The sequence below is a fragment of the Narcine bancroftii genome, chromosome 3 (assembly GCF_036971445.1).
Source record: "Narcine bancroftii isolate sNarBan1 chromosome 3, sNarBan1.hap1, whole genome shotgun sequence".
Classification (NCBI taxonomy): Eukaryota; Metazoa; Chordata; class Chondrichthyes; order Torpediniformes; family Narcinidae; genus Narcine; species Narcine bancroftii.
Window position 1 is genome coordinate 251,853,877 of NC_091471.1, and position 13,304 is coordinate 251,867,180.

General features: G+C 39.3%; 1 protein-coding gene across 2 annotated transcripts in view; it reads right to left on the reverse strand.

The window, feature by feature from the left end:
• Positions 1–13,304, reverse strand: part of LOC138758540 (kinetochore-associated protein DSN1 homolog) — a 37,369-nt gene that overhangs the window by 19,134 nt on the left and 4,931 nt on the right. The window contains exons 2-5 of one of the 2 annotated variants that reach the window (XM_069927584.1): positions 12,210–12,249; positions 8,135–8,189; positions 5,046–5,360; positions 2,566–2,639 (exon numbers count right to left, since the gene is read on the reverse strand). In XM_069927584.1, the coding sequence (XP_069783685.1) occupies positions 2,566–2,639; positions 5,046–5,360; positions 8,135–8,189; positions 12,210–12,249 (484 nt within the window). The remainder of the gene's footprint in view (positions 1–2,565; positions 2,640–5,045; positions 5,361–8,134; positions 8,190–12,209; positions 12,250–13,304) is intronic. The other variant, XM_069927586.1, reaches the window with a different exon arrangement.

Here is a 13,304-nt window from a genome sequence, read left to right on the forward strand (position 1 = left end):
TGATCGATGACTTTAGGAAGGGAAAACAGAGGTAGAGCTGGGCACCACATACTAATGGCATCTTGAAGAAAGCACATCAGCGCCTCTACTTTCTCAAGAGTTTCCAGAGGTTTGGTAGGACACCAGAAACCATGGCAAATTTCTACAGAGGTGTTGACTGCCTGCATCACGGTCTGGTATGGGAGCACCAATGCCCCTGAGCGTAAAGCCCTGCAAAAGGAAGTGGACACAGCCCAGGACAACACAGGCAAGACCCTCCCCACTATCGAGAACATCTACAGGGAACGCTGCCGCCGGAGAGCAGCAGCAATCATCAAGGATCCACACCACCCAGCACGCGCTCTGTTCTCGTTGCTGCCATCAGGAAAGAGGTATAGATGCCACAAGACTCACACCACCAGGTTCAAGAACCTCCACCATCGGACTCAACAACAATGGAGACTCATTTAAGGATTCTTTGCACATTATTTATGACTGAATATTTATCTGTATTGCAGTTTGCTTACATTTCCCACATTTGCACATGCATCTTTCTTCTTTTGTACAGTTTACAGTTACTGATAAGTAGAAATTTTGCCTGGACGGAAGAAAAAGGATCTCAGGGTTGTATGTGATATCATGCATGCACTCGACAATAAATCTGAGCAGTCTAGGGTGTAGATCATGGAAGATAAGGAATTGAAAGAAACAAATTGTGCTGTTGGCAGACAATGAATGCATTAAGATCACAAATCCTAGGGCCTTGCTAAAGACTATATTTATAATATCCCCCTGCCAAAAAATCCATCAGATTCGCAAGACACAATCTTCATGCACAAAGCCATGGAGATTACATGGAATTAGTCCTCGACTATCCAAATGCTGGAAGATCACGTCCCTCAGGATCCCCTCCACCAACGTTCCTGATGGCCTAAGGTTCCATGATTTGTCCTTTCTGCCCTCTTTTAAATTACAGCACCACATTAGCCACCCTTCAGTTTTCAGGCACTTCACCTGAGGCAAGTCTTTGCCAGGATCTTGCAATTTCTTGCCAGCTTCCCACAAGGTCAGAGGATATACAGATCACACTTGCTGTATTGTGTGCAGTTCTGATCACTTAGTAAGTTGGAAATGGTATAGAGGAAATTCACCAGGATGCTGCTGGGACTGGGTTGGGGGGAGGGGGCTTGAATTATAATGAGAGGTTGGAAAGCCTGGATCTTTACACCCTAGAGCACAGCAAGGTAAGCGGTGACCTTTTGGAGGTTTACCCATGCCCAAGGTTGCCAGATTTGACACCAGAGAGAAAAAAAAATTTAAGGTGTAAAAAGTGCCAACAGAACCAAAAATAAAAATCTTCTGAAGGACTTTCTGGCACCAACCGATTCAAGAAAGCCCTAAATTTCTGTTATTTGGCACTGAAGGCACCAAAACTGGCAACCCTGCACTGCTGCTCATACTTTTATAAAGTGAATGGTCACAGCCTATTTACCAGGGTAGATTCTAGAACTAGACGGCAGAGCTTAAAGTGAAGAGCCAAGAGTTTTGAGAAACCCCAGGAGCAACTTTTTCCACTCGGTGTCTGGAACGAACTGCCAGAGGAAGATACAGAAATACAACATTCAAAAGACATTTGGACAGATCTATGTATCAGAAGGTTTTAGAAGGATATAGGCCAAATGGGACTAGCCCCAGAATGCTAACTCAATCACTAAGGATGAGTTGGAATGAACAACCTGTTCCGTGCTGTAGAACGACGTATTAATGCCAAAGATTAAAATTTACATTACATATATACTAGCATATAGGACAATTATGTATAGGACAAACCCAGATTTTTCACCTAAAATGTAGGTTTTGATCTATACCCTTTGTTTAGGATGACCCAAGTCTACCACTGACCACTGGAGTGATGCTGTCACAATATTTTAATGCCAAATTACCCTGCAAAGGTTTTAATTTTATTGATATTTTTAAAAATAAACCAGTGTTGGCTCTTGTATCTGGCCATTTAAAGCCTGTACAGAGTCGACGGCAGTCGGACTGGACAGATGGACCTCATGGGGAAGACTTCATAGCAATGCCCCTCATTGCACGTGCATTATTTTTTGCTGTCACTGTGAGCAGGGTTTTTAGAGCGAGGAAGGTGATAGAGTACTTTCAGGACCGGAGTCTGAGCCGATAGGATGGGGATAGCATATGGAGGGGAAGGAGGAAGAAGATAGCAGTGGTGATGAGACTTCGCTGTCAAGATTTGGTTTTTAGACCTGGTGTACAAGATGACCCAACTTTGAGGAGACATTTTTAAATTTCAGGATCGTCCTATATGCCAGCATACACGGTTATAAAGGGGAAAAGAGATTTCCTTCTGATCTCTCCTGCACAGCTGAAGCGTCAGATGTGAATAAACCAGAGACTCTTGCAGAAAGGACACAAATAGATTTGTCACAGAATGCTAAAATGAAATAATCTACACTAAACCAGAATTAGTTTATTTTGTACACAGCATGAACATTTTTATTGAAATCCCAGAAACTCCATCTCATAATCCACAGTTAATAAACATGGCTTTCCAAAGTTTCATACCTCAAGAGACATACGAAACAGTTCTGCGAGCCTTTCTTCCTCAGGCAGATCCAACCTAATAGCATCACAGATTTCTGAAGAAATTGATAACATTGAAAAGCTAGAGGTAAAACTATTTCAGAGTTACCTGCAAGATTATTTACACTCCTGATAAAACATTAATTTGAAAAACTTATTTTGATTTTTTTTTCCTTTAAGAACCAAATCACAATTTGACAAAAATGCTTCTGGGAAACACAAGAAGCTAATGTTCATTATTAAGAGAAAATAACCCAATTTCTTTATTCACTAACAGCCAAAGTTGTGCTTTAGAAGTCCAGAAATGCTCATGTGAAAACTCAATACAGAATTGACCCACAAATACCAGAGAGACTTTAATTAGTTTTATTTGTGAAATGAGTATCGTGTTCATTGACAGAGGAAATCAAGATTCAATTTATTGCTATTGTAACAGTGTCATATTACATGAAATTCCTTTTGTCTGCTATAAGGCAGACATTCGTCATCAGCAGAAATTGCCTGATGTGCCTCTTACAGTCAGAGAAAGAGAAGCAAAAGAGGACCCTCCACCCTCCCAATCACTAACTGGTCACACACATCATCAGATTATAGTCAATCTACATCTCTGTCCTTTTCTATTAATTTTGTACCCGCCAAAATGATCCCAAATCTTCCGACCTTTTAAGTAAAAGAGCTCTATACTAAGTGCTTTCTGGCATGAACCCTCCATGACTTAGTTCTAACTTGCACGTCATGAGCTGTTGTTCACAAATGATCCACTCTCATGTATGGTCGCACAACTAGTTATGATACTGGATATTACATAAATCTGGAACAAAAATAAAATGCCTCAATAACTTTGTTGTCACACAAATCCCAACAGGTTCAATTAGGTTAGTTGAACAAACACGATTTGTTGTCATGAACACGACATGAAATTCATTGTGGCTAGTGTAGCAGTTAGTGTAACATTATTACAGGGCCGGCGACCCAGGTTTAAATCTGGCGGCGTCTGTACATTCTCCCCGTCTCTGTATGGGTTTCCTCTGGGTGCTCCAGTTTCCCTCACCCTTCTAAAATATATATGGGGTTTGTAGATTAATTGGTGTACTTAGGTGATATGGATTCATGAGCCAGAAGGGCCTGTTACCACACTGCACACCTAAATGTTTTTAAGAATTAAAAAAAATTAAAGGGTGAAATTCCACTGCTAGCCTTATCCATTTAGACCACGTGTGACTTTAGACCCACTACCGTGGATGTCTTAACCACAAGTTCAGAGTTGATTATGGAAAGACAATAAATTCCAACGTTTAGAAGATACAAATATGATTGGCTATCAATAAATGTGACCAGCTCAATTAGATTGTTATACCTTCTATACTCCACGAAATACAAGACCAGATTTATTGGAATGATACAAGTTCATAAACTATTCTACAGTTCCTGAGGTGGCCCAAATTAATTCCAATGCCTCAAAAGCTACCAAACCAGAACTTCACGCAGCTTCAAATTATTAATATGTTTGTATCTCCCGTTTAGCTTCAATAATACGATGCTGTTATTTTTCCAGACTGAAATAAAATTTTTTTTAAACTCTAACTTCAAAAATAAATAAATAAACAAATAAATTACCAAATAAATTTAAAAAAAAGATGATTGCTAACTCGGGAATTTTGGAAGACTGTCACCAATTCAATTATTTCTTACCTTGGAATGAAAAAAAAATGTTGGGGCAATCTTTAACAATTTTGCTTAACTAATCAAGGAGCTGCTGAAGGAACTCAATGGATGGGTAGAAATAGTCAAACAGGACTTAATTGAGACGTTTTAAAAAATATTGAATCATGTGAGCTCCTCATTTTGGTTTGTTTGTTGTGCTTCTGCCTCTTCATTCTCATCCAATTTGAATACAAATAGAAAGTAGCTCCCCGTCTTACTTGCAAGTCTACCACTTACTTATTTTCAATGACAGTTTCATTTGTATCTAGTAAGAGTCTTTATCAGTATTAAGTATATTAGTAAGGCTTTATCTGTAAACTTGGGGGAGGACGGTTGATTATGATGTTGGATGGATTGTGCAGCAGTTAAGCGCAATGCTGTTACAGCGCCAGACAAGGGTTCAAATTTAAATTTTGTAAGTTACTGGAATTACCTGGTTAAAGTGAGCTTGATGCAATTAAGAACTACAATACTGATTTTTTTAACATTTTGCACTGTCTTTTAAATCATTTATTCCTAATGCAGGTGTATTTGTTAAGTATAATAAGAGTGTGTCTCAGGCAACCAGAAAATTCACATATCTGGCATCTTCAATCCACGTAGGTGCCAGATAACAGGGGTTTTACTGTAATTACTCATTTTACTTTGATTGTTCCCATTCTCTGGAGTTGAACCTCCAAATAACAAACCTTTCTTACTAACAATACAAACCAAACAGTTTACGTTTTGCAAACTGGCAATGCCTCATCCTTCCTCACCTGTAACATCCTTCTGAATTGGTGGCAGAGATTTCCGCCCTTTACCACCCTTGAAGCTGGAGCGTCGCCAGGACTGCGATCGCGACCGGGGGCTTTTTTTGAGAGGTTTTTCCGGAAGCAGTGTCTGACTGACCTCACATTTTTTTTTGGAGCTGCCATGGGTTCCCTTGATCATCAATTGAGAGCTTGGGCTTGCAGCATCGAGTTTTTGAAAGACAAAGCTTCCATCAGTACATGGACTAGTAGTTAACCTGCCATTGCCCTCGTTACAAAGGCTTCTTCTTTGTGATGTCTCCTCCTGCTTTGTGGCACATACTTTATTAAAAAAAAGGGATTAATGAGAGAAAATTCAATAGCAATCAAAATAGAAGTGCTCCTCTGCATAGACTGCACTCAGCAGAACAAATGATTGCCTGAACTATCCACTTTCATGCTCATTTCTCTTTCAAACATAATACTGAATTTATGCATATTAAACTGTTTATCAAGGTACATTAAATCATCAGACTGGTTCCACCCAAGTAATACATTTCCTAAACAATGGCCCAGATCCACTGTAACTTCCAATTTCATTCAAGACTGAAGTGCCAAACAATTATGCCAGTCTTCCCTAAATGTCAATCTCTCGAATAGCCTGAAAATCTCCACCTCTTTTCTACCAAGAGAGTGCTCTGTTCATTGTTGCTGAAACCCAACAAAATCCTTTTGAATTTATAAGCACTTTCCACCTGCAGTAACTATCAGCATCTGCGTCCGGTTTGCGTCTCTATGGGGCAGCAGGGTAAAACAGAAGAGAGAGGGAATGTTAATCGGTAACTGGTCTGACCAGTTTGCTGGAAGAGACACCACACCCACTGGAAGACCACCTGTACCGGAGTCCAAAAACCAGTGCTGCAGTTCACTAAAGCAGTAATCATGAGGGCTCAGGCTGATTGACACTGGACTATCAGGATTGCAAACTCTAATAAACCACAATGGAGATTAAAATAGCAACCCTCAATGTGTGCAGTGTCACACGCAGTACAAAATGTGTAAATGCCTTGCATTTCCTTGCCAAATTCAAGGCAGATGTGAAGTTTATACAAGATCGTGCACTGCCAAACCTCAGTGGGGTGGGGGGGGGGGGGGGGGAGATTGTCGCCCCCACCGGTCTGGGTATCTTGCTGTGGGGGTGGAAACTTTGTAATCGCTGAGGTTAAGGAGGTGGTTGGGGGGCCATATCCCGTTAGTGGATCTAACAGTCCGCAACATCCCACTCCAGCAAATCAAGGTGTTTGCCTCACCCACACGGAGCAAGAGACTGGTAAGAGTCTTGCAGCAGCTCCCACTGCTGCTGGTGATGTTCTGGCTGGTCATTCTGGCCAAGTGATTTCAACTACATAATTGATGCGCTGGACAATCCAGTGATGCACCAACTCCTCCTTCTTCAGTCAAGAGGAGTGGATGTGAGGGAGGAACTCCAAGAGAGGATCAGGCAAGCCGCGCTAATCACCTTGGAGTCCTCCAAGATTATCTTCCAATCCAGAATTCACATGATGGAGCAGGGCGAGATATGCCCATGCTTCTTCTTCCAAAAGCTTTACAGGGGCTCTCATGATCCACAGCCTTAAAGAGAGGGAAGCTCAGTAACATCAATACAGAGGATTAGTAGATCCTATCATGCCTGTTTGAATGACACCAAGGCCACAGAGAGAAAGGCCTCCCAGAATTTCCTGTCATGGAGGTCACAGATCTCTCACCTATTAGGAAGGTGCAACACCACTTCTTGAGAAGAGTGAAGCAGGCAAAGCTGCCGCCATCATTGTCAATCTTCTATTGGAGCTCTTTCGAGAGCATCTACTGGTGAGGGAGCACAAAATCATTGAGGATCCTTTTCACCCTGCATACAGCATCTTTCAGCTGCTTCCATCGGGGAAGATATACAGGAGTATCAGAGCCAACTAAGGAACAGCTTCTTCCCCACAGGCAGTGAGAATGATGGATGACCAAAATAACTGTCCACACTAGCCATCCGAGACTCTCACATTCATGAAACAATATTTATTTATTTTGTACAGATGAAATACATGTCACACATACATATTATTTGTTTGTGAGTTAAGTTGGGTTGTATGTCTGCGTGTTTTGCACCGAGGCCGATGAATGCTAATTTTTGTCTTGTACTTCTACAATCAGATGACAATAAACTGGAGATGACATCAAGCAGAAGAGACTGGATCAAACAATGATCCAGGGGGAGCTGACCCAAATCACTGATACACGCTAACTACAAGATCCTGTCCAAAGCCATCACCAATTGAATATATGAGCCATCCTGAGCAAACGTACTATTCCGGGCAGGAACTCAAAGATACCATCGCTAATGTGCAGGACAGCAGGGTAGACAAGTGCCAGGTCAGCTTGGACCAGGAAAAGGCTTTCTAATGCATATTCTCACACATACATGATGGATGTTCTCTCCTAAATGGCCTTCGGAGAGGGAACCTGGAATTGGAATAAATTGTTCTACACGGACATCTGTAGTGCAGTCCAAATCAAAGGGTGGGAAACAAAAAGCTTCTCCATCAGGTCTGGCACCTGCTCCTCTACCTAATCCCCTATCACCAGCTTTGTCCTGGTAGGTTATCCTCTCCAACAGTATCCAAAGCAGCACACTTATCATTGAGGGTCACTATCTAGGGATTTCTCATTCTTTTGCACAAGGTGAGAGTCATCCAACTGCAGTTCCATTACCATTGACCATCACGAAGTGGATGACAGGCAGAGTCTCTTCTGTGGTATTGAAAACAGGCAAGTGAACAATATAGTCGGAACAAGGTTTTTTTATCCACATGAAGGTCGCATAATTACACTGAGCCATTTCCTAATCTGTTAACCTGCTTTCATTGATAAACAGGAGTGATTTGTACAAGATTATTCTTGGCAAAATGGCTACATTTCGCGGGCAGGGTTTTTAACTCCTTTAATTCCACCCCCCCATCCCTTCACAAAATTTGTATTTTACAGCAGGTGGGTGCCTATGGTATATACTGTACAATTTCTACACAATGTTTCAAGGGTATCAATGGATAATGTGAGCATATTCTTACCTGATTCCACATGCTTCTGATATCTGGTAGATTTCTTTTTAGATGAGGATAATGCCTATTTTAAAAATCCATAGGTTAAAAATACTAGTTATATGTTTAAAATAAATATGAAATGATCTTTATGTATCCTGTAAACATACAGAAAAGCTGGAGGAACATCATTTACAGGAGGTAAAGATATATCACACACACATGACATTTTGGGCCTGAGGCCTTCTTAAAGCCCAAAATATTGGTTGTACATCTTTACCTGCTATGGATGCTGAAAAACTTGCCGAGTATCGCCATCATTTCTATGGTTTTTTTTAATAAAAATTCAGCATCTGCCGACTTTCATTTTTCACTTTCTGTAACCTATTGATATTTTTAGACCCTAATCAATTTTTTGTTCTAAGATTCTTATAATGGGAAATATCTATAAAATATAAAAGATCCGAGTTTGATATATGCCCTCAAAAGTAGAACTCGCATACTGAAGTAATTTGCCAATCTTACAGCTTTTATATTCGAATCATGTAGGCTCGGGTAAGAAAACAAGATTCACATCTTCTTCCTATATCTGGTCTTTGCATGAACAAAAACACTTCAGTGAATATTCCAGGAAGAATCGGCTATTCTTCTCTCTCCTGCACCCACACCCCCATCTCACAAGCCTTGGAACTCAGAGTCAATCAGAACTTGGGGTCAAACTTGTAGAAGAACACTAAATCTTAAGATTATTTATTTATTTATTTAAAAAAAAAAAAATTATTTTTCACACCATAAATCACAATAGCCATGATATACACTTTTTCTTTTTCACACATTTACAGTGACTTTTTCTCCCCCCCCCCTCCTCCCAAGCCACCCCCCCACCCCCCCCCCTCTCATCCATTTTAGGTATACAATCTAGGTTGCATTAATTCAGTCAGACAATGTTGTCATTCAACAAAAATACACCAGAAATTCTACTGAGTCCATTCTTTTCTTTTCTTCTCCTTCCATCAACTTAGGTAATGTTTGTTCCCGGTAGGTTTTCGCTATTGTATTTAATGTAAGGCTCCCATACTTGTTCGAATATTTCAATATTATTTCTTAAACTATATGTTATTTTTTCTAATGGAATACATTTATTCATTTCTATATACCATTGTTGTATTTTCAAATTATCTTCCAATTTCCAGGTTGACATAATACATTTTTTTGCTACGGCTAGGGCTATCTTAACAAATCTTTTTTGTGCATCTTCCAAGTCAATTCCAAATTCTTTATTTTTTATGTTACTTAGGAGAAAGATCTCTGGATTCTTTGGTATATTGTTTTCTGTTATTTTATTTAATATCTGATTGAGATCATCCCAAAATTTTTCTACTCTCTCACATGTCCAGATTGCATGAATTGTTGTTCCCCTTTCTTTTTTACATCGAAAACATCTATCAGATATTGTTGGGTCCCATTTATTTAACTTTTGCGGTGTAATGTATAGTCTGTGTAACCAATTATATTGTATCATACGCAGCCTCGTATTTATTGTATTTCTCATCGTTCCAGAACATAATTTCTCCCATGTTTCCTTTTTTATCTTTATATTTAAATCTTGTTCCCATTTTTGTTTAGTTTTACCATTTGTTTCCTCATTCTCCTTTTCTTGCAGTTTAATATACATATTTGTTATAAATCTTTTGATTAACATTGTATCTGTAATCACATATTCAAGGTTACTTCCCTCTGGTAAACTCAAATTGCTTCCTAATTTATCTTTCAAGTAGGATCTCAGTTGGTAATATGCCAGCGCTGTATCTCCAGTTATATTGTACTTATCTCTCATTTGTTCAAAGGATAAGAATCTACTTCCTGAAAAACAATTTTCTATTCTTTTAATCCCTTTTTTTCCCCATTTTCTAAAGGAAAGGTTGTCTATTGTAAAAGGGAGTAGCTTATTTTGCGTCAATATTAGTTTTGGTATTTGATAATTTGTTTTATTTCTTTCTACATGAATCTTCTTCCATATATTGAGGAGATGGTGTAAAACTGGAGAAGTTCTATGTTGTACCAATTTTTCATCCCATTTATATAATATGTGTTCAGGTATCTTTTCCCCTATTTTATCTAATTCTAGTCTCGTCCAGTCTGGTTTTTCCCTTGTTTGATAAAAATCTGATAGGTACCTTAATTGTGCGGCTCTATAATAATTTTTGAAGTTTGGCAATTGTAAGCCTCCTTGTTTATACCATTCTGTTAATTTATCTAGTGCTATCCTCGGTTTCCCCCCTCTCCATAAAAATCTCCTTATTATTTTCTTTAACTCTTTGAAGAATTTTTCTGTCAGTTGTATTGGCAATGCCTGAAATAAGTATAGTATCCTTGGAAAAATGTTCATTTTAATACAGTTTATCCTTCCTATCAGTGTTAGTGGTAGCTCTTTCCAATGCTCTAAATCGTCCTGTAATTTTTTCATTAGTGGATTGTAATTGAGTTTATATAATTGGCCTAGATTTTTGTTTATTTGCACACCTAGGTATCTTATTGCCATCTGAATGGGGATTCCTCCTTAAATTTTGAGAAATCCGCGTTATTCATAGGCATTGCTTCACTTTTATTTACGTTTATCTTGTATCCCGACACTTCTCCATATTCCTTCAATTTCTTATATAGTTCTTTTATTGATAGTTCTGGTTCTGTTAAGTACACTATCACATCATCCACAAATAGACTGATTTTATATTCCCTGTCTTTTATTTTTATTCCTTTTATATTATTATCTATTCTTATCGATTCTGCTAGTGGTTCTATAGCTAGCGCAAACAATAATGGTGATAGTGGGCATCCCTGCCGCGTTGACCTGCTTAAGTTAAATTGCTTTGATACATGTCCATTTACTGTCACTTTCGCTAACGGTCCCTTATATAATGCTTTAATCCAATTAATATACTTCTCCGGTAAACTGAATTTTTGCAATACTTTGAACAAGTAATTCCATTCTACTCTGTCGAAGGCCTTCTCTGCGTCTAAAGCAACTGCTACTACCGGTGCTTTATTTCCTTCTACTGCATGAATTAAGTTAATAAATTTACAAATATTGTCTGTTGTGCGTCTTTTTTTGATAAATCCAGTTTGGTCTAAATTTACCATTTTCGGTACCTGTTCTGCTAATCTGTTTGCTAATAGTTTAGCTATTATCTTATAATCTGTGTTTAGCAGAGATATTGGTCTATATGACGCTGGTGAGAGTGGATCTTTCCCTTGTTTTAGTATCACTGTAATTATTGCTGTTTTACATGAAACTAAATCTTAAGATTTGATGCAAGAGACAACAGATACTGGAATCTAGTGTAAAAACAATCTGCTCAAGGAATTCAGTGGGTCAAGCAACATCAAATAGCATGGTCCTTCAGCCCAAATCTACTCCATCTGCCCAAGAATCTTAAAAGCCCCATTGTACCAGCTGCCACCTGACAATGCATTTCAGACACTCACCACACGATGTTTAAAAAACATCTCTCACATCCTCCCCGAACTTTTCTCAACTCTTCTGAAACAGATGTCCTCTGGTATTGGCCATGATCGTCCTGGGAAAAGATGCTGGTTGTCCACCCTATCTACACCTCTCATAATCTTATGAGAAAGTTGGCTCTCATCCTCCATGACGATAGAGAAAAGTACCACCAGCTCAGTCAACCTTTCTTCATAAGACGTGTTCACCAATCCAGACAACATCCTGCTAAATCTCGTCTGCACCCTCTCAAAAGCTTCCACATCCGGGTCAGGATGATGAAGCATTCCAACCTGAAACATCAACCATTCTTTTTCTTCCACTGATGCTACTCAACCCACTGAGTTCTTCCAAAATATTGTTTATTTTTTCAAAAATCTTTGATTATTCTGCTATGCAAAGACCAATATCTGATCAGTAACTGGCTAGCTTGCGATGGCCATGCAAGTTTTTGTCCATTTTCCTGGCTTTTCCATGCCCTGCATCATTGTATGCAGAGACTCTCCAGCCATGTTTCCTATTTATCTTGACCTAGAGTAGATCAAAGCAAACCCGTAAGGAAGATAGAGAATTATTTTAACATTTAAAAAATAAATTACTAACCTGATTGGGTTGTGATGTGTTTGGACTGGCATTCCTCAATCTGGCAATAGAAAAGAAACTATCAGTGATGGAGATAGGACAAGCAGTATATACAATGCTTTTTAAAAATTTTGTTAAGTTTAATATTCTCTGTCTCATAAAAGCTGCTTCAATGACAGCTATCTCAAAGTGCTTCTTAACAAAGTAACTACTTCTGAAGTTGAATGACTGTTGAAGTTGCAGAAATCCACTGAGCAAAGGTTTGCAATTGGCCACATTCTTTCTTGATCTAAAGATAGTGTGGTGCCCAAGGACCTCATAACTACAAATATGTAGTTGTGATAGTAGGAGATTTTATTTTTCCACTGAGGGTAGGTGAAATACAAACTAGAGGACGTGGGTTAAGAATGAATGAGGAAATGTTTAGGGGAAACTTCTTCATACAGAGTGGTGGGAGTGTGGAATGAACTGCCAGCTGAAGTGGTGAAGGCTGGCTTAATTTTAACATTTAAAAAGAATTTGGACAGGTACGTGGGTGAGAGAAGTATGGAGGGCTATGGACTAGATGTGGGTCAGTTTCGATGAGGCAGAACAATGGATCAGCACAGATTAGAAGGGCTTGTTTCTGTGCTGGAATGTTCTATGCCATCGGAACTCTGTAATTAGTAAGGGATTGCTTAAGGTGGGATGTGAGTGGGAAGGAAAGGGTGAGAATCACTGCTCTAGACCCAATTGTTACTGAAATATTTTGCTTGAGAAAAATTGTCATTGGCCCATTTCCTTTAGCGTTCTGAAACCGTGCACATGACGAGTCAATGAAGGATGATTAAAGCAGTGGTCTTCAAACTTTTTCTTCCCACCCACAGATCACCTTAAGCAATCCCTTACTAATCACAGAGCACCAATGGCACAGGGACGCGAGTGGAAAGAAAAAGGTTGAGAACTGTTGATTTGTGGTAACTCCACATCTGATTAGGTTAATTGTTAGGCAAGTGGTCAGAGAAGGACCCCCCCCCCCACCCCAAGAAAGGCTTAAATCACTTGAACAAAATAAGCTTCCGTCTCACTGCTCCCAATCTTACACACAGTCCTGATGTGGAATGTGGGGTCGCAGCT